This window comes from Parasteatoda tepidariorum, chromosome 7 (assembly GCF_982258835.1).
Source record: "Parasteatoda tepidariorum strain Cologne lab strain chromosome 7, Ptep-v5.0, whole genome shotgun sequence".
Classification (NCBI taxonomy): domain Eukaryota; kingdom Metazoa; phylum Arthropoda; class Arachnida; order Araneae; family Theridiidae; genus Parasteatoda; species Parasteatoda tepidariorum.
Window position 1 is genome coordinate 37,578,548 of NC_141761.1, and position 24,249 is coordinate 37,602,796.

The 24,249-nt window shown below is 31.5% G+C and overlaps 3 protein-coding genes across 3 annotated transcripts; all 3 read left to right on the plus strand.

The window, feature by feature from the left end:
- The first annotated feature begins 1,292 nt into the window (after positions 1–1,292).
- On the plus strand, positions 1,293–4,309 carry LOC122272053 (uncharacterized). The gene is made up of 3 exons (XM_087168747.1): positions 1,293–1,902; positions 1,986–3,753; positions 3,868–4,309. The coding sequence occupies exons 1-3, from the start codon at positions 1,293–1,295 to the stop codon at positions 4,307–4,309; spliced, it is 2,820 nt and encodes a 939-aa protein (XP_087024873.1).
- A 440-nt stretch (positions 4,310–4,749) lies between these two features.
- Positions 4,750–5,650, plus strand: LOC147807017 (uncharacterized). The gene is made up of 2 exons (XM_087168748.1): positions 4,750–4,973; positions 5,152–5,650. The coding sequence occupies exons 1-2, from the start codon at positions 4,750–4,752 to the stop codon at positions 5,648–5,650; spliced, it is 723 nt and encodes a 240-aa protein (XP_087024874.1).
- Positions 5,651–5,655: 5 nt separating this feature from the next.
- On the plus strand, positions 5,656–6,474 carry LOC147807018 (uncharacterized). The gene has a single exon (XM_087168750.1). The coding sequence runs from the start codon at positions 5,656–5,658 to the stop codon at positions 6,472–6,474; it is 819 nt and encodes a 272-aa protein (XP_087024876.1).
- Positions 6,475–24,249: the final 17,775 nt, after the last annotated feature.

Sequence of the window (24,249 nt, forward strand, 5' to 3'; positions counted from 1 at the left end):
GGAAAATAAAGAATTCTTAGGATAAAAAAACGATTTTAAGAATTCTTTACACTGAAATAAAAACTTTCATATTGTTTCTTTTTTTATTATTCTTATAGTTCTTAATCAGACGTAAAAAACCATTATGTAGAGAACCATCATCAAATGAAAAAAAAATATTTACAAGCAAATTTTTTATTGTAAAAATCATTGCACTTACCTGATTTATAATTCCCGGAGAATTCCAAAATGATAAGTTCCTTGTTTGAAAACTTTATTCTCAAATAATAGATACATAGTTTATCCCTTCATAACTTTTAGATAACATACTACACAGCAAAATGTTATAATTGATATGTATTTGAAATGTTATAATCTTGTTTTGTTTTTGGCAAATCCCAAAGACGAATATTCGTAGCACTAAAAATGGCGACAAAAAAGAATTGTTTTTTGTTTTTGTTTCGTCAGCATTCTTTATTTTACGTTTCTTAGTTTCTAAATAATGATTTTTATTGAAACTTGAAATTTTTTAATAAAAATTGTTGTTAAAAAACGTTGTTTATAAAATTAAATTTCATAAAATTATGAGGCTTATGTATACTTTTTGTTCATTTTAATTTTTGAACTAATATGATTCTTAAAACTATAGAATGTAAAGTTTAAATGGGCCTTTCATGTTATATCATTAAATTTAGTAATACTATTTCTCGGGCATTAGGTTTTAACTCTTATAAGAAGATACATATTTTTTTCTGTTAATGTACAAATATTTTTCCGATGTGTTTTGGATGTTCCTTCTCTAATAAAAAGAGATATCATTTTGTTTTCGGTTGTACAAGAAAGAAGATCAAGCATTTTTCTTTTTTAAATTTAATAAGCCACATTAAAGAAGGAACGTTGCAATGCTACACGTTACATTAACGACGTCTCCAGAGTAACTGAATGACGGTTCATATAGAAATCGCAGGTATGCGTCTCATACAACAACGCCCCCTATAGTTCGTTGCGATCGCGAATAGCTGAATTCTAGTTGAACTTATTGTCACGAGGTGTTATAATTTAATTGTTTTTTATGCTGGCTCAAATTCCGGTGGCAACGTTGTTCACGATGCCATGGTTACGAGCGATTCTGTAACTAGAGAGAGTAGTTGAAAAAATAATAAACAAAGTTCTTTTTATAAAGATGCCTCAAGATTCCTAACTTGTTATTTATATAAGGACACAACATTTGGTGACCCGTCGACGTGATCCGTAGTTGACACAGGTTTGTGAAATATTTTATAGTGAGAGGAAAAGCATTGAATTTTTGTATAATGGAGGACATAATCAGAAAACGTAAACCACTTAGAATGACTTTTACCAAAACCATAGGAAGTTTATTTGACGAATTAGAAAAACAAACGCCTGACAGTAAAAACATCAAACAGCAGTGTTTTACTTTAGATAGAGTTTTTAATAAAATAAAAGAATGTGACGAATTAATTTTGAACGATATAAAAACAGACGTTGAATTTGAAGCTGAGTATAATAAGATTGAAGAATATGATCAAAAAATGGATTTGGCAAGAGCAGAAAGTGAAATATTTTTCAGTAAACAAATTGTGTTGAATGGAGCGGCAAGTTCCGTCACTTTATCGCCAAATACAAAACGAAGAATGCGTCTTCCGAAGATTGAATTGTTACGTTTTGGAGGAGACCTGAAAGATTACCTTGGTTTTTGGAGCCAGTTCCAAAGAATACATACTGACAGCGAGTTGGCTCCAGAAGACAAGTTTCAGTATCTCCTGCAGTGCGAAACACACGGTAGCCGAGCTCGAGAAGTAATTGAAAGTTTTCCGCCAACAGCGGAAAACTATAAGAAGGCTATCGACGCGCTGAAAAGCAGGTTTGGGAGAGACGAGTTACTGATAGAATATTATGTCCGTGAATTATTAACTCTTGTTGTAAAAAATGCTACAGAAAAAAGGGGAAATTTAAATATATTGCAAATTTGTATGACAAATTAGAGTCACATCTCAGATCGTTAGAATCGTTAGGATTGGCGAGTGAGAAATATGAAGCGATTTTGTTTCCATTGGTGGAGTCCTGCATTCCCGAAGATTTAATGAGAGTTTGGCTGCGAAATCCAATACAGTCGGGCGTAGCAGGTGAAATGGCAGATAATTTTGGAAACAAATTGAAAAACTTACTTTCATTTTTGAAACGCGAGGTGGAAGGCGAAGAACGTTTACAACTGGCGAGAAATGGATTTGATGGTGCTCGGACAAGGTTGAGGTCTAAGAAAGAGCAACACATCGACGAAGTCATTCCCACCGCCAGCACTCTGGTTTCTAGTGACATATCCCAGAGGCATCCATTTTGTGTGTTCTGTGACAAGACTCATGAAAGTAGAGATTGCTTCATTGCACAAAGTTGGTCTTTGGATAAGAAGAAAGAAGTCTTAAGCAATAAGAAAGCGTGTTATATTTGTTTCAAGGCTAACCATAGGGCTAAAGAGTGCAAAGCAAAACTCAAATGTATGATGTGTTCCAAGCGGCATCACGTAATTATGTGTTTCGAGTTACCAGTAAACAAAAGGGAGTTGACAGCTAAGGAAAGGGTAGATTCAAGTAATGTGTTGGTCGCCAAAGAGGGTAACGAAGTTCTTCTGCAGACTCTCTTAGTAAATATTGAAGCCTATGGGAAAAGAAAACTGGTTCGAGCTCTTATTGACAGTGGCTCCCAGAATTCTCACATATTGAAGAGAACTGCTAAAGAAATGGGCCTTAAACCTACGACAAGAAGAAATTTAGCCCAATCATTGTTTGGCGGCGTTACGACGCAAGTGAAAGATCATGGACTTTACCAAATCACTCTTAAATCACAAAATAGAAATTTTTCTCTGGACATACAAGTTTTTGATCAGCAGCCTATTTGTGGTACAATTCCTAGACTTAAAAGAGGACCGTGGAATAAGGAATTATATAAGAAAAAGATATGGATTGCTGATTACGGAGAAGGTTCACCTGATATAGAACTGTTAATTGGTGCCGACTTTTGCAAACAGCTATTCACTGGAAACATGGAACGTCTTCAATGTGGGTTGATTGCCTGTGAAACTCATTTAGGCTGGCTTGTTATGGGCAGAACCACCAATGATTCTTACGACCCATTACGCACTAATGCTTCTGTGAGTATAACCATGTTAATTCATAGTGATAAAATAGAACACTTTTGGGACATGGAAGTTTTAGGAATCAAAGATCCTGTAGAAAAGGCCCCAAAAGAAGAAGAAGTGATGAAATTTTTCAACGATACCTTGTCAACTGATATTGATGGGCGCTATATGGTTAAATTACCCTGGACAGACAATGCTGATCTTCCGGATAACCGAGTCATTGCCGAAAAAAGACTTCTTTCCACCATATCCAAGTTAATTTCTTCAGGAAGATATTTAGCCTATGCGTCGGTTTTCCAAGAATGGGAAAGGGATCAAATAATAGAGGTGGTTCCTGATGAAGTTCCGAAGGGGAGGTGTCATTTTCTTCCTCACAGAGGAGTTTTTAAGGAACATTCGACAACTAGAGTAAGACCAGTATTTGACGCCGCAAGTAAAGAAAAGGGCAAATTTTCTCTCAATGACTGTTTAGAGAAGGGTTTGAATGTATTGGATACCATTCCATCGATATTGATGAGATTTAGAGAAAAGAATCTTGGCGTGATTTCCGACATAAAGAAAGCTTTTTTACAGATATCTATAAATCCAGAAGATCGAGATTTTTTAAGATTTTTTTGGTGGAGTGATTATGAAAAAAAGAAGATGAAGACGTACAGACACAGACGGTTGGTCTTTGGACTGAATTGTAGCCCATTTATACTTGGCGCTGTAATCAACAACCTTTTACACAGTTGCCCTCAAAAATATCGTGACGTTGCTGAAATTTTGGAGAAAAGTTTTTATGTGGACAATTGCGTCACGTCAGTTGATACCGTTCGAGAACTTTCTCATTTCGTGACCGGAGCAACCGAATTAATGCAACTTGGAAACTTTGAACTTAGAGGCTGGGAAAGTACGACAAGTGACGCTGAATTGGAGCCTTCCCAAGTACTTGGTCTTCTCTGGGACCGAAATGAGGACGCACTTTTTTGTGATTCTGATCAATTTAATAGCAGCTGTGAATCTTTTACCAGAAGAAATGTGTTGTCCTCCATTCAAAAGGTTTTTGATCCCATAGGGTTTACTTGCCCTGTGACAATCATTCTTAAATTGTTGCTGCAAGAAACTTGGAAGAAAAAATTGTCTTGGGATGAACGACTCCCTGAGGAAGCAGAGAAGAAATTTATCAAATGACTGTCCGACTTGACTAAATTGAAAACCATACGAATACCCCGATGTGTGATTCCTTTAGGATACCGACAGTCTTTCAGCTTGCACACCTTTTGTGATGCTAGCGCGTCGAGCTACGCTTGCGTAATTTATTTGAGATCAGAAGGAAAAAAGGGTGTTAATGTACAGCTACTACAGGCCAAGTCACGAGTCGCGCCGATACGACTCACAACCATACCTCGATTAGAGCTACTGGCATGCAGTATTGGCGCTCGACTAGCACAATCAATGCAGAAAGCTATGAGTTTAGAAGATGTACCTGCATTCTTTTGGTCGGATTCCACAACTGTTGGGACATTGGATTAAGAACATTGGATTAAGCACATTGGATTAAGAACAACGAAAATTGGGGTACATTTGTGAACAACAGAGTAAAGGAAATAGTTCAGCTCTCTTCAAGAGAAATGTGGAGACACGTTCCTGGGCACAGCAACCCAGCCGATCTCCCTTCAAGAGGATGCTCTGTTCAAACTCTTAAAGAGTCTAAGTGGTGGGAGGGCCCACAGTGGCTGAAAGGGTCAAAGGAGGAATGGCCCGACTCAGCAGAACAAACCGATGAAGATGAGGTCTCAAGAGAGAGAGAGAAACCCGTAGTTGTAACCAATCTTCATACTCATGAGACTACTTGGTATTTGGAACGGTTTTCAAAATACTCAACTATAGTACGAATGGTAGCATGGATCCTTCGATTCTGCGCAAATTGTAGAAACCCAGGTAGTATAAGAAGAGGAGAGTTATCTGTTGACGATATAAACTTTCCGCGATGCTGACGATCTGATAAGAATAAAGACAAAAATTTTCAGAAGGGAAGATGAAGAAAACTTCAAATGTCCCATAGTTTTACCGTCTGATCACCCACTTGTGGAAAAGTTAATTTATGAAAAGCATCTGGTTTCTTGCCACAGTGGAACTCAAGCTGTCCTGTCAGATCTTCGGCAAACTTTTTGGGTTCTCAGAGGTCGGAAGACTGTTCAAAGGATCTTGAAACGATGCATTCGATGTAAGAGATATTCTTCCAAGAAATTAGAAACCGTGCCTGCCTCCCTTCCTGAAGACAGGGTTCGAGACGCGTTGGTTTTCGAGGTGACAGGGGTTGACTTGGCAGGGCCACTCTATTTGAAGAATGGAGATAAAGTTTGGATATTATTGTTTACCTGCGCCGTGTATCGGGCTATCCATTTAGAGCTGATACAGAGCCTCTCTACTGATGGATTCTTGCTTGGACTAAGAAGATTTATAGCAAGACGTGGGAGACCACGAACTATATATATAGCGACAACGGAACAAATTTCTTTGGAGCGGTAAATTTAATGGCTTCTATCGACTGGAGCAAAATAATTCAAGAGAGTTCAATTTTGAGAATTCAATGGGTCTTTAGCCCTCCTACAGCCGCCTGGTGGGGTGGGTTTTGGGAGCGTATGGTCCAAATGGTGAAGAACCTTCTGAGAAGAGTTTTAGGAAAAGCATCCATAAATTTTGAAGAGTTGAGTACCGTTCTATGTGATGCAGAAGCAGTTATCAACTCCAGACCACTCAACTATTTATCTGAAGATCCAGAGGACTTAACACCACTAACCCCAGCTATGTTCCTTCAGGACGTTCAAACGGTGGGAGTGCCGAACTTAGACAATTTAGATAGCGTCAACCTGGCCAAAAGGTGCAGATATCAACAGAAATTGAGAGAGGATCTCCGGAAGAGATTTCGGGAAGAGTACCTCAGTATGCTTATTCATAGGCAGGAAAGTAAAAAACCTATCAAGCGAATACAAATTGGAGATGTGGTCCTCATCGAGTGTGACAAAAGGAGACTGGACTGGCCAATGGGACGAGTAGTTGAAGTTTTCCCTGGGAAGGACAACTCGGTTAGAGTCGTAAAATTGAAAACTGGAAAAGGCGAACTAATTCGTCCTGTGCAACGATTGCATCCTTTGGAACTCGATTTCACAAATGAAATATTTAACCGTGAACCATTTAAACAAGTAAAGATCAATAACTTTAAAGATAAAACTAAAGTTGATAGCCTCAAAGGTGAAACTGAATTTGGAGAGATTAGAGATGATGAACGATGCACAGACTTAATGAAAACTAAATGTGGTAGGGCTGTACGAAAACCAACTCGTTACAGTTAATTTAAGTTTCGTTAGTCGTCAACTGTTGTAGCTTCTTCTACCTTTGAATGTCTAAGAGATTTGTGTTTGATTATTAAGAACAGTCAAAGGTGGGAGTGTGTCACGAGGTGTTATAATTTAATTGTTTTTTATGCTGGCTCAAATTCCGGTGGCAACGTTGTTCACGATGCCATGGTTACGAGCGATTCTGTAACTAGAGAGAGTAGTTGAAAAAATAATAAACAAATTTCTTTTTATAAAGATGCCTCAAGATTCCTAACTTGTTATTTATATAAGGACACAACACTTATTCTTTCAAAACTAAAAAATACTTTCCAAGAAAACGATTAAAATTAATTAAGAATCAGCACAAATGGCACTATTTCAAATAACTTGGATAATTTTTTATTGTTGTTTTCCGAATTATATGCATACAGAAATACATACTATTCCATAACGAAGAAGAATATGCTATAACTATTACAATTCTGTATGTTCTGAATTCATATTTATTCACTTGAATGACGAAAGCAATGTTGACTTCACTTTAATTCGTAATGAATTGAAGACAGAAAAAATGCATTTTACCTTAATACACACATCTGTAACAGTATCCGAAATCGGAAGTCATCAGTTGCAAGTTTGTTGATAATAGAAATTAAAAATTATTGAGGAATTTTTCTTCAAATGTTTGGCGTGTTCTGTTTCTGAAAGATTTACTAATATTCTGGAGATTTTTTTCAAGTTCTTCGGTCTTTTCCTTAGGGAAATTTTGTTTCTTATTTGCTGCTAACAAATGGCGTCTGATTCAGTCAATGATTTTGATGGAACTAAATGAAAACGTGATAAATTAATGTCTGATATTTACAGGCTCCCGCTAGACGGCGTACTCGAGCGCTGCGATAGCGAATTTTGTTTAATATTTTTAAAGTTACAGCAAAAAGAACGTAAGACAAAAAAATATTATTTTATAACAGTAGTCATATCTCCCTAAATATTTTAAACCAAGTTAACAATATATCATGAAATTATTGCTAATAAAAAAGTAATCGATGCAAGTTACAAGCTTATTGCAATATTTATGACATAATAAGGGGCTCAAAAATACTTTTCTTCGTTTGTAGTTTATTAACGGGCCCTCAATTCTCTGAAAGCTTTAAAATTTGTTGATAATTATGAGAATTTGAATGATTTAAACACCTAAAAAGTTATAAAATAATTCTTTTTTAGTGTTTCTTGAGAAATTAAAAATGAAAAAGAAAATCAAAAACTGAACGTATCTCCTTTTTCATTGTAGGTTAGTGCATGCTGCAATTACTATTCCTAACATCCATTATAAAAAGTTTAACTATCCATTTTAAAACTATCCATCTAACTATCCATTATAAAAAGTATGAAAGTGTAAAATTTTAAAAGTGTTCAAATAGGATTAATAGTTCTTAGTTATGATAATTATTAAGACTAAAATAGCAAAAAATAGCTTGTAATGAAGTTTCAAAACAAAGAAATGAAAAGTTTTTCTCAAGAACACACATAAACTTGATATCTCAACAATAAATTCAATACTTTAACCTGTAATAAGGAAATTTCTCACCCTTTTATCACCTGCTACAAGGCATTAGTGGAAGATTTAAAAAAAGTTAAAGTATATTTAAATTCGTAATGATCAAATATCTATCCCTGAAGTATCAAGCGGTGATGTAATTTTCAGTAGTTTTGAATAAATAATTTTTTTTTTACTGTATCTTTTGTACATACATATAAAATAAAGAATTTGTGTGTGCAGGTGTATCTGCATACCGGGTTGCAAGTGTACCGTTGAAACTAAAAATAACATGACTTCAACATAAAGCGAAATGAATATATTTGCAAACAAATTACAAAGCCCGATTTTTGATTTTGTATTAGATTTTTAATTATGAAATATTTCAAATGTGAATTTTTCGATATTTCTGTACTTTGAAAATTAGCAAAAAAAATATATATATATGTATATATCATAGAATTTCGGTTTGATATCCATCGTAAAATTAGACTTTTCCTTCGAAGTGAACCGCCTCATTTCTTTTTCTTAGGATGATTTTTTTCATTTTCAAGAAAAAAATAATTTGAGAAACACACGTTTTAGTTCTCTCGAATTTTTAAATTGTGACATCCATTTATATAACATATGCAGTGCACTTTTCTATTCATTTAAGGCCCAAAAGAATAAAGAAACACATAATTAGGCGATTTTTAATTCATTTTTAAACGTAGAGAAAATTAAAAAAAAATTGATTCCCTCGGCAACTTTTTTTACCGTTGATGCCAGATTGTTTCATCTCTCGGGCGACGCATGCACTGTATTCAATTTTATTTTATTTTATAACCGTCGCTCAGCAGCTGACCCATTTTTGAGTGTACAACACAACTACGAACGTTCAACTCGGTAGTCTTGAAATTTTGAACACAATCCAGAAGACAAGGGGACTTCTGGATCAAGTATTGGGAGAAATTTGCTTTCCTGGCGGACTTTTTGATTGAACTTACCCGCATTTGCGTTACATGGAGAGGAAAACCATGGAAACCTTCCACCGCTAGCCTGACGGCATGGAAACTCTAACCCACGATCCAGCTATCACTAAAGATATTTTACGTCAGCACTGTGGTCAGTGCGAGATGGATGAGGATTTCAATTGGACGAGCCTTCGCTGAGATTCGAACTCGGTTCACCTCATTGGGAGGCGAGAGTTATGGTGTATTCAATTATTCTCAGCCTTAATTGCTTGAAAGCCTTTTTTATACTACTCATTATGTATTAACAGAAATGTATACCTTTGTGGTTCAAGATAGGATCTTTTGTACACCTTTCAGTGGTTCTTTAATCCTCGATGCAAAGGTCCACTGAAAAATTTGGATTTTAATATTTAGTATGAACGTAGTAAAACATAAAACAAAGGGCATTACCGTCATTTACTAGTTTGATAAGTATAATATTGGCAACTAGTAATTCAATGTATTTTTGTTCTTTTTAAATTATTTTGGTGACTTTAAGTTTTTATAACCCCCAGAACCCCGCTCAATTTTTTTCACATAAATTAAAAAACACCTGTCCAAGAGTTTTACACACAGAACATATCCTGGATGAGAAGAATGAGTTGGGCTTCTATGAGTCTTGAGTCTATTTGCTTTTATCATATAAACGTATGTCTTTTCTCTGCTGTTTAACGGAATTCCAAAGAATATCAATCATCTTTCTCGATTGTGTGCGGTCAATATTGCATTTACTTCTTACTAAAAAGATCTCAAACCTATTTTTAGTAACATATTTTTTTTATCAATTGTAGATTACTGATTTTCAGATGTATCAATTTGTAAAGAAAAGATGCGGTGTAAGATTTGTGCTCAGAAAATCATAAAATAAGATGGAACTAAAATATTTTTCGTATTCTTACGTTTTTATTTTATATCTCGGAAAGGAAATATTTTTCCGAAAACTTTTAAAGATGATTACTTTTAGAAAATTTTCTTTCCAAGAAAGAAAAATTGCTCTTCTTTCCTTTTAAAAATAATTTTTTAAAGAATGATTACAGTAAGATAATTTTGTTTTCAAAAATATTAGGGTATTTTAACATTTTTTTTCCTATCTTTTCAGGATAAAAAATTAGGAAAGGATATTGAAAAGACATTAATTATACTTCGGAAAGACTTTTCTTAAAAAAAAAAAAATAAACAAAAGTTTTTAAACAAGCAATTTTTTTGAAAAATGCTTTTTTATTTTATTTCCAGGTAGCAAAAGAATCCCGGTGTATTAAATGGTGACTAGTGCACGTTACATCTGTTGGGGTCGCAAAGCCCCCCAAGTTCCCGTAAAAATCAATAATTCTGGGGGTAATGAATTGAAGATTCATCGTTTTCGGATTCAGGTCAAAATTACAATCTGCTGATGGATGAAAAGTGTGACAATGAGTTCTCCCTGTGAAACCGGATGTGACGTATGTGTGTGGCAAAACTGTAGTCTTGGTCATAGATGGCGCTACTAAAAAACAAGAAGCACATGGTCTTCAAGCAGGCTCATTGACATTGGCAAATGGCACTTGTAAAAACAACAACTTTATAACGCAAACACTTTATTTGCTACATTTAATATAAATGTAGAACAAGTCGACATATTTCAAGCGTTCAAATATAGGCATCTATTTTTAAGACTCATTCGAAGTGAATAACAAAAATAAATAGATTTAAAAATGAAATTGCAATGTTGACTATAGAAAAATGGAAAAGAAAATGAAAGTGAAAAATAAAACTAGAAGAACCATGATCGCCGAGAGGGGCAAATCAGGACAGGGTGCATTTCCATGCACTAGATGGAGAGGATCTCACCCTATTAACTTGAATAAGTTCCTTCAAAATCCTGTATCAGGGCAATCTACCACTGAACAAACCGGATGCGTTTGAAAATTTTCTTTATAGGAGCATGATAAATTTGTCCGTTTTCAAGAACAATTGCACAACATTTTAGGAAATTTTCTCATAAATTTAACTCACATAACCTTACAATTATTTTCACCTGCGTCGTAATAGCCTATCTTGATGGTCTGAAATCGGTTTTTATTCATATAAATGCTAATTCTTCAGTTAATAACATGAGTTTTACGCCCTACCACCACAGAGTTTCAAAACGCCTTCTGCTCTGACTTGCCTTTCTCAGCTATCATGGTTCCCCCCAAAAAAATTTTTCTTTTATTTAATTAACCATTTCTTAATTGGCAATTTCACATTCCTTTCGAAATTTGATTTTTCTCATTCATGTCTAATCTGTCATTAGAATAGACGTCTATTTTTAAACGTTTAAACATGTCGACTTTTTCCACCAGAATAATTTATGCAGCAAGGAAAAAAAATGCGTGCGTTATGAAGTACATCTTTCAGCTTCAGTTTCTTCAGATATTTCATTTCATTCAGGCGTTAAATATGTTCTTGTTAATAATATTCCAAAATGCAATTTTGATCTCATTGCTTAAGTCTATTAATTGTGATATAATTATGGTTGACTAGTCTCGTCAAAACGTGCAGAAATACGTAAATTAAATACTCCATTTTCCTATATTTTTTCAAAATAACTAATAACAGACAACAAATGTTGTTTTTAAATATTCTAAAATGCTAAGTTTAGCTTTTAATTTAAAACTCAAAAGGAATAAATGCAAACTTTGAATAAGGAAATTTCTTAAAACACGAGGGAATATAATTTAATAATACTGACAATTAAATAATACTGACAAATTATTGAGCACCTTAATTATTTCTTTCTCAAAAATAGATAAAAATATTTGAAAGAATGAATTAGTTGAGTTCCTTGAGTAATAATAGATTTAGATTTAATTACTAGCTTTTAATTTACCATTGCAGTCTTTGAAAAAATTTTAATCTCTAAATTTAATGTTATTTTCAGTATTTTGATTGCTTTATTAACATATATTCGAGTTTATAAAGATTAAAAAGATTATTGTTATTTATTCAGCAAACAATAATATTACAAACATAAAATAATATATAGCAACAAAAATATTTGTCTTCGATAAATAATTGTACACGATTTCTTCAATTTTTTTTGTTGTACTTTTTCAATTAACTGTTTAAAATTAAAAATGATTTATTCGTTTAGAAATATTTTAGTGCTAGTTTAGAATAAAAATAAATACATTTGCGATCTAAGTTTGCATCACCATGTATATCTTTATTTATTCCTCAAAAGAGACGAAAAATGTTTGGAGAGAGAGGGCTGAAAGTTCAGGCGCTATCCAGGTTATCTGATTTGGGTCAAAATTATATGACTATTCGAAATGGTCCTTAGAGGAGAAACTAGCTGCATGGTGTGCGTATTTATAGAAGTAGATATTACACGGTGTTTCCTATTCACCACCATTAATATGTGGTAGAGCTCCTGACAACTAACTTTAGTTAGAGAGAAACGACAATAGCTTCAAAATCGTTCAAAACATTGGGGCTACGAGGGAGAAAATGGAATGGTTACCACACATAGTGACGTTACTTTCTATTTTCACTTTCTTCCTCCATGTTGAAATCTTTTAGCTTTCACAGTGATTTTTATTGAATTTATTTTTTTATTTTTTTGGTATCACGCAATGTTTTATCTAAAAGATATGTTAATAATAAAACTGAAATGAATAGCAATTTAATTGAAAACATATTGTTGATAATTAAAAAAAAAATTAAATTGGTAATTTTTTTAATCGTTATTTTAACTAACATATTTTTTATTACCGGAATAAATATTTTTAAGCAAAATAGAACGATTGTTTTGAATTTAAAATTAAATTGGCATTAAAGTAGCTAATTTACTCTTCTATAAAGGGATAGAATAATCAATTAAGAATTCATTCATGAAATCTTAACTGATGAAAAAATAACTGTAAGATTAATATGAACATATATTGAAGCCGAGAAAATATTTAAAATAACAAGTTGCAAAACTAATTAAAAAAAATAATAAATCAAATTGCTGATGTGTATTGTTGGCTTCATAAATCTAAAAGTGCAACTTTATTTTCAGTTTGTTTGAAAATTTTCACCTCGAAACAATTTCTTAGCAAGAAAACAAATTTTTTTTATCAAAAAATTAACAATTCTTTCGCCTTGTAATAACTTAAATATCTTCATAAAAGTAAAAAGTAGACCTACAATAATTTGAAATGGTAATATTTATTTCGCAAAATAAATGTTTTTTCACATAAAATTTTTCTATGATAAAATTTGAACAGATTAATTTTAAAAGTATTTTTACATAGCTGTAAATTTGAGATTCCGTCAAATAAAAATATCTTTTCCATCGCTCCAAGTCTATGAATAAAATCGTGTTTTACTTCGAAAATATTTGCATTGACCCATCAGAGAGAACTACCCGTTAGTCGTAATTCTCTAACGAATTTAGATAGTAGGAACTCTTGTAAAGATAGATTAGGGGACAAATAAGCAGAATTAATAATTTTCTCAAAATATCTCAAAATGACTAATTAAATAACCTAACTGATACATTTAATTTATATGGTATGCAAACAAAATTTTGTTCAGAATCCAAATAGATTTAAATTTCAAAGCATTTAAAATCTACAATGCGCATGTCTTACCCATACTGTAGTATGCAAAAGATGGGTACCCACATAATTAATTGCATAATTGCAAGTAAAAAGAGTACTAAAAGCATGAGTCTTAGCACACCATGCATGGAAACAACAATGCAGATTTGGCATTCGAACCGCTTTTATCCCTGATGGCATTCGAATATATGTAAACCATCCCATTTAAGAAGCCCTTCATCATCGGACAGAACTCAAAGGTCGAAGAGGTAGATGTTTTTAATTCCCTACATTTAACTTTCACAAATAAACTGATGATGCATATTTAGTCTATTCGGCACTATACTTAGATTCTTGTAATAGAGTACTAAACACTTGAGTCTTAGCACACTATGTAAATCTTAGAACATCAAGTAAATAGAGTACTAAAAGCATGAGTCTTAGCACACCATGCATGGAAACAACTAATGCAGATTTGGCATTCGAACCGCTTTTATCCCTGATGGCATTCGAACATATGTAGATTAGATCGGGGATTGTTGCCTTGCTAAAAAGCTCGTTGAATATCCTTCGCCTGGGCATTCGCATCTGCACAGGTGACAACTCGAGGTTGATCTTCGTCGCGTGCTTCCTTTGCAAGGGCATCTGCCCATTATTATTTTACTTAATAATAGTTAGAAAAATTATTTTAAGATATACAATTTTTTTGCATCATCACAAAGTAGGTAATTTCACATGGCAAAATGCAAAATTTCAGCGAACTCAGTCGAATTGTTCTTGGGAAATCAAACTTTAAAAATGTTGTATATTTCGAATTCGATTTCTCATCAAAAATTCCCCCGATTTCACTCAAACTTTGAATTTTGTTATGAAAAATCACCTACTTTAAAATGGCGTAAAAAATCAAATATCTTACACTTCATTTTTTTCGTCAATTTTTAAATAAAATAATAAAAAATAACGATAAATATTATTATTTATTTCTTTCAATGTAATTATATTTCGATAAACGAATTTTATAATTTTGCGTCAAGCTCTTCGATTAATTTAAAAAGTAATCAAGATATGGCAAAATACGTAAAAAGTAAAATTAACATGACTCCTGACTAAACTATTGGGACTATACTTTCCCTACAGCGGCTACCCCTTTTGTTTTGGGGGTCAGAAATCCAAATTCGTCCAAAAAAGGTACGTTTATTCCGAGAAAGTACATTTTTGTGTCTAATTTCTTAAAAGACCGTGTGCACTAATTAATTTGCATATTTGAGGTAAATCTCCTCGAACCATTAAGATTGGGTCTTTGAATGTGAATATCTGATTTCATCATTTAATCAGAGGTTATTCAGAGTGGTCAGTTTATTTTTGTCACCCTGTATATTTCAGATCGTATGATATAAAAAAAATTAAAGGTTAGGTCTTCCGCGATTATAAATTTTCAAATGTTAAAATTTAAAATTTTTCTCTAGATTACCAAAGAGCAAAAATTGTAACAATTTACAGTAAAATTACATAAATTTTTTATATATACATATAAAATTGTGTAAGAAAACTTTTCTTTCTTTTGTACTTTTTCTCCCGACCTTCTGCTTCCAAACTCTGTCCTTGAGACAAAATCGATACTTTTCCAAATCATCTCCATCTTCACTTATTGCATCACATCATTCCAGCAAGTCTAAGAGTTCAATCATTGCTAAGTGACCGAAATGTCGACATGGTTAATTACTCATCACTCATCTGAAATCTCAGTTTCATTTTTTTTCTCCCTTACATTATGCAAAAAATAGGGAAAAAATAATATTATATAGTGAAAAACTTTACCTATAAAAGACCAGAATCCGTTTTGAAAGTCAGCACAATTCAAGTAACTATATGGAGATGGATATCGCCTGTTTTTACACATACAATAAAATGAATGCTTAAACTGTTCGAAACAGTTAATTTTTATGCATTTGATGAATTGTGCAATTAAATTATAATTTTTCTGGGTCAAAAATATTATAATTTTTTTATTTTGGCAAAATCCATATTCTTCATTTTCTTTGTAGTGATTTATTTTTGAGCCGATTCCAACTAAAAACTATAAAACTTTTAACAAATATATGTAGTTTTCTGTGTTTAACTATGCGAGATTATAATTTAATCGCATTAAGCATACTGTATGAAAACAAATATTGAAGTTTAGTATAATAAATTCATAGAAATGATGGCGCATTTTCTAACTAAAGCTATGAATTTTGACAAGCTTGCTGAAGCGTTCTCAAAAGCAAATTTAATTGACTAACTGTTAAAAGAGAATTAGGTTTTAATTTTTTTTAATGTTAATTATTTATTAAATATGTGTCTATAGTTTCAGGCTCACTGAGAAATCTCTATGGTGAAAAGTACCAGAATATAATGAAATTCACCATATTTCTGGCCAGATTTCAAAATCTGAAACTAAAGAGAAAATAGAGTAGTGGGAAATATTTTTTTAAGGCACGATTAATTTAATATAAATATATGAAAATGAAACGAAGATAGAGAGTAGTGGGATGTATTAATTTAAGGGACGCATAATTTAATATTTTGAAATCTGGCAGCATAGTTACGAATTATTTCTAAACCTTTTTTGCAAGATAATGCTAAGTGCATTTCATTTGTTCTGCTTTCTAGCCTTATATGTTCGTGTATATTGCTATTTGTGTTTTGTTTTCTATTTTTCCAGAAGTTTTGCGATTATTGCTAGATTAAATTATTTTCGATTCGGTCTCTTTCTTTTCCTCACTTTATGTACTGATATACAGGGTGTTTATAAAGTCCAGGACCCATTTTGATGCTTAGTAACTCGTAAAAAAAGTAGTGCGTGAAGTCCCTCCGCGCGGAAGAAGTTAAACTTCGTAACCTGCGACGTTAATTGTAGAAGAATCTGCAGTCGTAGAAGGATAACTAGTTCTATTCAACGATACAAAACAAATGAAATAAAATAAAAATATGACCACCGAAGCCGACGTCTTCAGGGGGTACCGGCCCCGGTAGGCATTAAAAACAAAACCATTTCTATTTGAGGGAGAAGCAAAAGCTTAAAATATCTCCCTCAGTACCCCGATGGTTTTGTATAGAGGTCCAGGAAAAACAAGATACGTTCAAAAGAATAAACAAATTACGAAAAGAAAATCAATAAAAATCATCAGAAAATTAAAAACTCACAGTCACAGGTCAAGAATAAACTTCAAAAGCAAGTGGAGGAAAAGAAAACACTAAAAACTGAAAAACAACGCCCCCTATAATAATGCGCAGTAGAAGTTTAAAAATGAAATGAAAAAGGTCAGGAGAAGGAGATACGTAGATAAATTAATAGAATGCTTAACTGGGGCTGCTCAGTTAAGACTAGAATTGCGCCCTGTTAAAAGAAAAAATATATAAAAACTTAAAAACCATCAATCATTTTTTTAATTAAAAAATTAACATTACAAAAATTGAAAGGAAAATCATTTTTACTCAAATTATTTAAAAAATTATCCACAGCTTCCCGAAAACTTTCAACATTGTTACAAATTTTCTTGATCCTAACTAATTGCGAAAAAACAAGATTTTTGAATATTTTACTACACAAATTAGTTTTAAAGTTGCAGAAAAAAATAACATTAAAATTAAAGGCTTTTCTTTTATCAAACACACCAATTTTAATAAAATTGTTAACAATATCAATTTTAAAATCTAAATATTCAATATTAAAGCAATTTTCATTAGTTTTTTTCAGGACCAAATCACCAGGATAAATAGTATAAATAAAATTATAATCGTCACAATTAAACAAAATCAAATCATCAATGTATCGGAAAGCATTAAGCACTCCATGTTCAAGAAATTTAGCCTCGAAAAAGTGCAAAAAAATGTTGGCAAAAGCCCCAGAAAAGGAATTACCTTGTGGAATTCCAATAATTTGTTTATAAAAATCTAAACCATTAAAAAGAACATTCTCAAAAAGATTAAACTTGCATAAATCTAACCAGTTAAACCTATCAATTTTTTCATCAAATAAATACTTGTCATAAATACCTTCACAAATCTCACAAATCACACAAAAATTTTAATAATAGTAATTGTTCCACGGATTATGAAATTTTACATTTTCAATTTCATGATTTTAATAATGTTACTCTTTTTATTTTGGATTTTATGGAAAATTTAGAGAAAAGACTTGATTTAGAAAATATTTACATTGGTAGTCTTAAAACTCTTTTTCCTTATGGATTAAATAGTAAATTTAATGGGGAAGGTACTGTTAATACTGAAGATTTTTGTATTTATAATAAATTAAAAGTTTTTGATTTTCCTGGTGTTTGTGATTCAAAATTTAGAAGTAAAAGGGGAGGTGGAAAAGGTAAGGGTAAATTTATTGAGTTTGATGAGTTTTCGAATTTTTGTAACTTACCTGTTAATTTGAATAATATTTTCACTATTAGGAAATATATTTTTGGTTTTAAAAATAAAGTTTTAAAAAATTTCCTTATTAAATTTGGTTCTAAAATTAAATTTGATACTGAACTTGTTAAATTTATAGTTTTGGATTTAATTAAATCAAAAATTGGTGTCAATAAAACTGATTTGCTTTTTAACACTAGAAAGACGGAAAATTAGTATATACCTATATTGCCGAAAAGCAGTCAAAATGACTAGATTGTGAATGCGTCCAAAAATTTGTTTAAAATTAATTTTTAAAAATTATTTATATTATTTACAGTTATGCAACAAGTTATTAGTAAGTATTAACAATAAAAAAAATAATATGTTGTTCAAAAAGTCACAAAATTCTAAGAAATTGTGTTATTGTATACATCATTGTTTTTCTAATTGAAATTAAAAGCAGTCAAAATGACTTCCTTAGGCAATCTAGTGTTAATAATGTTTCTAAAGTCGAAAAGGTTTTTTGTACGATTAATTTTCATGATAAGAATTTTGAAAATGCTAAGTTACCACAGATTATTCATGGTCTTTCTGATTTCTTTCCTTTAGAACAAATTAGGGTTACTGCTGCTTTTAAATATTCTTCTACACTTAGGAAAAAGGTGTGTAATTATAATTTTTTAAGTCGAAATCTTAATTGTATTTCTAAATCTGATTGTTATTGTAATGAGGAGGGTTTTTCAAAATTTATTGATAATGATTATGGACATGTTATTACCGGAAATTTGGAAATTGTGGGTGATCAGGATCTAATTAGCATTTTAAGTAAGGGTTCAAAATTTAGAACCAGAGTTAAGATGAAAAAAGAAGATTTTATTTTATCCATTAAAAAAGATCTAGATTTTTTTATTGCAAAAATTTCCAGAAAATATCATTGGCCTGTTGAAGGTTTTTCTGAGTGGAAAGCTAAAATTATTGAAAGGGTTAAATTTAATTTATTTAATACCAGTTTTAGTTCATTTCCTAAAGGTACTTTTATTGATTATGATTTATCTAGAAAAATTAAAAATCTTAAGGATAAATTCATTGTTACTGTTGTAGATAAAGCTTCAAATAATTTCTGTATTATGTGTAAATATTTTTTTAAAAAATTGATTATTGGGGAATATAATGCAAATAATACCTATTTGAAGTTAAAAGAAGATAAAAAAGTTATTGAAAAAAGAATTATTGCATTTAGTAAAAAATTAAAATTTAAATTAAATAGGATTACATTTCCATATTTATTTCCAATAGTTAAATTTCATAAAAATCCGATTAAATTTAGGTTTATAGCATGTGGTACTAATAGTTATAATTCTGATATTAGTAAAAGGTTTTTTTGTTTTTTAAAAATTATTTTGCTTAAAATTAAAAAAGAGAAAAATATTATTATTGAAAGTAATGTTGAAGTTTTGGATTTTATTAAAAGTAATGATATTTCCACTATTAACACTTTTGATTTTGAAAATTTGTATACCAGCATACCACATGAAAAAATTATTGAGATTTGTGAAGGTATTTATGACAAGTATTTATTTGATGAAAAAATTGATAGGTTTAACTGGTTAGATTTATGCAAGTTTAATCTTTTTGAGAATGTTCTTTTTAATGGTTTAGATTTTTATAAACAAATTATTGGAATTCCACAAGGTAATTCCTTTTCTGGGGCTTTTGCCAACATTTTTTTGCACTTTTTCGAGGCTAAATTTCTTGAACATGGAGTGCTTAATGCTTTCCGATACATTGATGATTTGATTTTGTTTAATTGTGACGATTATAATTTTATTTATACTATTTATCCTGGTGATTTGGTCCTGAAAAAAACTAATGAAAATTGCTTTAATATTGAATATTTAGATTTTAAAATTGATATTGTTAACAATTTTATTAAAATTGGTGTGTTTGATAAAAGAAAAGCCTTTAATTTTAATGTTATTTTTTTCTGCAACTTTAAAACTAATTTGTGTAGTAAAATATTCAAAAATCTTGTTTTTTCGCAATTAGTTAGGATCAAGAAAATTTGTAACAATGTTGAAAGTTTTCGGGAAGCTGTGGATAATTTTTTAAATAATTTGAGTAAAAATGATTTTCCTTTTAATTTTTGTAATGTTAATTTTTTAATTAAAAAAATGATTGATGGTTTTTAAGTTTTTATATATTTTTTCTTTTAACAGGGCGCAATTCTAGTCTTAACTGAGCAGCCCCAGTTAAGCATTCTATTAATTTATCTACGTATCTCCTTCTCCTGACCTTTTTCATTTCATTTTTAAACTTCTACTGCGCATTATTATAGGGGGCGTTGTTTTTCAGTTTTTAGTGTTTTCTTTTCCTCCACTTGCTTTTGAAGTTTATTCTTGACCTGTGACTGTGAGTTTTTAATTTTCTGATGATTTTTATTGATTTTCTTTTCGTAATTTGTTTATTCTTTTGAACGTATCTTGTTTTTCCTGGACCTCTATACAAAACCATCGGGGTACTGAGGGAGATATTTTAAGCTTTTGCTTCTCCCTCAAATAGAAATGGTTTTGTTTTTAATGGCTACCGGGGCCGGTACCCCCTGAAGACGTCGGCTTCGGTGGTCATATTTTTATTTTATTTCATTTGTTTTGTATTGATACTTTTTTCTGAAATTTCTGCTGCTTCTTAGCGCGTTTTTTTCAAAGAAGTTTTATCCTTTTGATCTTAATTATTTGTGTTTTCTTTCAGTATTCTATTCAACGACTCTTTTTCCTGCTCCGCTCGCTTCCGTGCTCTGTAATCACGGTAATATTTTGCATTTTTCCCTCTTGAACCAGTGGAAGTGCTTGTGGTTGCCTCATCGTCTCGCCATGGAAAATGTATTTGTATTAATAATGTATGTGAATGCTTCATAATGTAATTTCAGAAGAGAAACATTCAATTGATATTCACAAGAGACGTACCTTGACATAACCTTAAATCCGTCGCATTGTCCGTGGGATTGTTTTCACTCATTTTTTACAATTGATATCCACTAAATTTGAAAATAAAAAGTACTACCCTATTAAATTATATGTGTATCAAAACAAACTAAAAAAACATTTATGGAAAAACAATACTTTTATGATTTTTATTATTTTTATGTTAGTGAGAACCAAAACAATATGGAAATGAATGAGGGAAAACTGGATCCTACCACGTGATTTCCCGGCCAATAAAAATGTAGCGTTAAACGTTTAACGCAACCTTGTTGGAAGTCGCATAAGAAGTATGACTTCTATAATAAAAATGGATAAAATTAATAACATAAATGGTTAGATAGACTCAAAAAGTTTCATGACCCTTGTCAATGATCTTCCTCGTGTTTCCCCTTTGTTGCACGGAGAATATCAAGTCGATAATGAATAAATAATATTGACAAAAACACTTTTATTAATTCGGTTTCGAATTAAAAAAAAACAATAATAATGAAAGAAAATAGGAATTAATAAGTTACTAAAATAACGCCTACTACGGATTAACCACAAATCAAATTTTCATAAGATTAAATTTTATTAGTAAAGGCTTCAATAGTTTTTTGCTAGTGCTTTGAACAAGATTTGAAATGGCAAAACTACCGAAATTGCAATAGCTATTGCTTTTGATCCGAAATATGTTCCCATGTCGTTACTTATGATCCTAAATACGTTCTTATATCTTTATCGCTGTATTCTTCCGTAAACTTCAAAATTTCTTCGATAACATTGACGATTAAGAAATATCATCACTTTTCTTATGAAAAATTAGATTTTGCTGGAGGATAATCTGAAAAAAATAATAAAACTATTAAAAATATGCGTAAAATTGTCAAAATATAAAAATAAAGTTTTAAAGTTTTGACTTTATTTTATCATTTTTAAATGTTTTTTTAAAATAAATATTACATGTTAAATTTTTTAGAACAATTAAGAAATCTCATAAATCTTTATATATATATTTCTTCTGTGCACGTGTTTGTCACTGAACTCCTCCTAAACGGCTGTACCGATTTAAATGAAATTTTCTGGTGTACCTTCAGAAGGATTCGAGAATGGTTTAGATTCACAATTCGGTCCAATTTAAATTGTTTTTTTATTTAATTTTTTATTGAGTGGGAAAAATTCTACTTCTTAAAAGTTATACTTTTTATACGGCTTCCAACAAGAAAGCGTTAAACGTTTAACGCTATATTTTTATTGGCCGGGAAATCACGTGGTAGGATCCAGTTTTCCCTCATTCATTTAGATATTGTTTTGGTTCTAACTAGCATAAAAATAGTAAAAGTCATAAAACTTTTGTTTTTCTGTAAATATCTTTTTAGTTTGTTTTGATACACATATAATTTAATAGGGAGCAGGAAAAAGAGTCGTTGAATAGAATTTGTAATTTCGTGTTATTATTGTGTTTGAAGAATTTTGAAGTGTGCATTTTAAAAATGTAAAAAACTACACATTTTGTAGATTCAGTGTGGAATCGAAGTGAGTATTTTGTATAATTTCAGATCGAATTTATACGCGCGTTGGTTAACAACCACTCTAACCTATAAATTTATTTGTGAAGCTAATTTATTCATATAAAACTTTTTCAATTGTTTTTATTTAAAATTTCTTATTTGAAATATTAAATAAAAAAGTAGAAAAATAAAATTACACATTTTTTATCTAAAATTTGGTACAATAAATCTTTTCTGTCCTTTTACTTAATTAAAATATCATTTTCAAAAAATTACTCATATTTTTTAAGTACTATTTTACAGTATTTTGTTTTACAAAGAAATGCCACGTCTTCGTGGAAGAGCAAGAAATATTGGTCGACGTACTCGAAACGCACAATTCGTCGATTGAATAGAACAGTTGAAGAACACTTGACGAATAATGTGAATTCAAGAAATCAAGTTACATCTTCACGTGAAAATGAAAATTCAGAGCAACGCAATCAACGTCTTCGTGCAAATGCATTAAGACAACGAGAGACACGAAAACGAGCGACCAACGAAAACAGAGAACGTAACCAACGGCGAATGCAAGATAATCGAGCATTGATACGAGCATCACTTGATCGTCTTGCGTTTGAATATGACCCTGAAATAGACTATTCGTCACATGCATTAATCTTAATCGGTAGTATGGACAACGAGTGTCAATATTGTCATGCTTTAAAGTACAAAGGTGAATCAGCTGGTTTATGTTGCGCATCTGGAAAAATTTCACTTCCACCGTTAAATCCACCACTGGAACCTTTGAAAACATTATTAGCTGAAACCGCATCTCAATCGAAATTGTTTTTGCGGAAAATTCGTAAATTAAATTCTTACTTTCAAATGACATCATTTGGAGCAACAAAAATTGTTCATAATGATGATGGTCGTAATTTTGAATCTACATTTAAGATTCAAGATCAAGTGTACCACCAAATTGGTTCATTGCTTCCAATGCCTAATGTCGATCCAAAATTCTTACAAATTTACTTTATGGGCGATGAGGAGCAACAAACTCATACACGATGCGCATGCAACCATGTAGAGCAGATGGAGGAACGAGAAATTGTGGACATTTTGGAAACATTCTTGCAAAACCATAACCAATGGATACGATTGTTCAAGACTCTTTTCAACATACTGCAAAACGACAACTACGCCATTGTTATGAAAGCAGACAAAGTGCCCTATGGAGAGCACACAGGCACATATAATGTTCCAACTGTTAATGAAGTTGCAGTTGTTATGGCTGGTGACCAATGTGAACGTCGAGATATTCGCATACAACGCAGAGATAATACAATACAAATAATTCAAGACAATCATCGTTCTTACGACGCACTGCAATATCCGTTGATATTTTGGGAAGGAGAAGATGGATATCATTTAAATATTAAACGAAGGAATCTAACAACAGGCACAACTTATAGATTATTTTAAATTTTTTTTGAACCAATTATTTTTGTTTATCTTATAAATATTATTATTCACAGGTGAAGAACTAATCAAGAAAGTTAGTGGATGAACTTCTACGCATACCGGTTGATGATTCGTGAAAATGAAGATAATAACATTCTCCGATGCAGACAGCTATTTCATCAGTACATTGTTGATATGTATGTGAAAATGGAAAGTGAGAGAGTGCGTTATATAAAATTTAATCAAGCGAAACTTCGTTCTGAGGAGTACATTCATTTGCGTGACGCCATAATCGGTAACGTAGATGCAACAAATGATATCAACAACATCGGTACCGCATATATTCTTTCATCATCATACATTGGTAGTCCGCGTCATATGCAAGAATATATTCAAGACGCCATTACTTACATACGC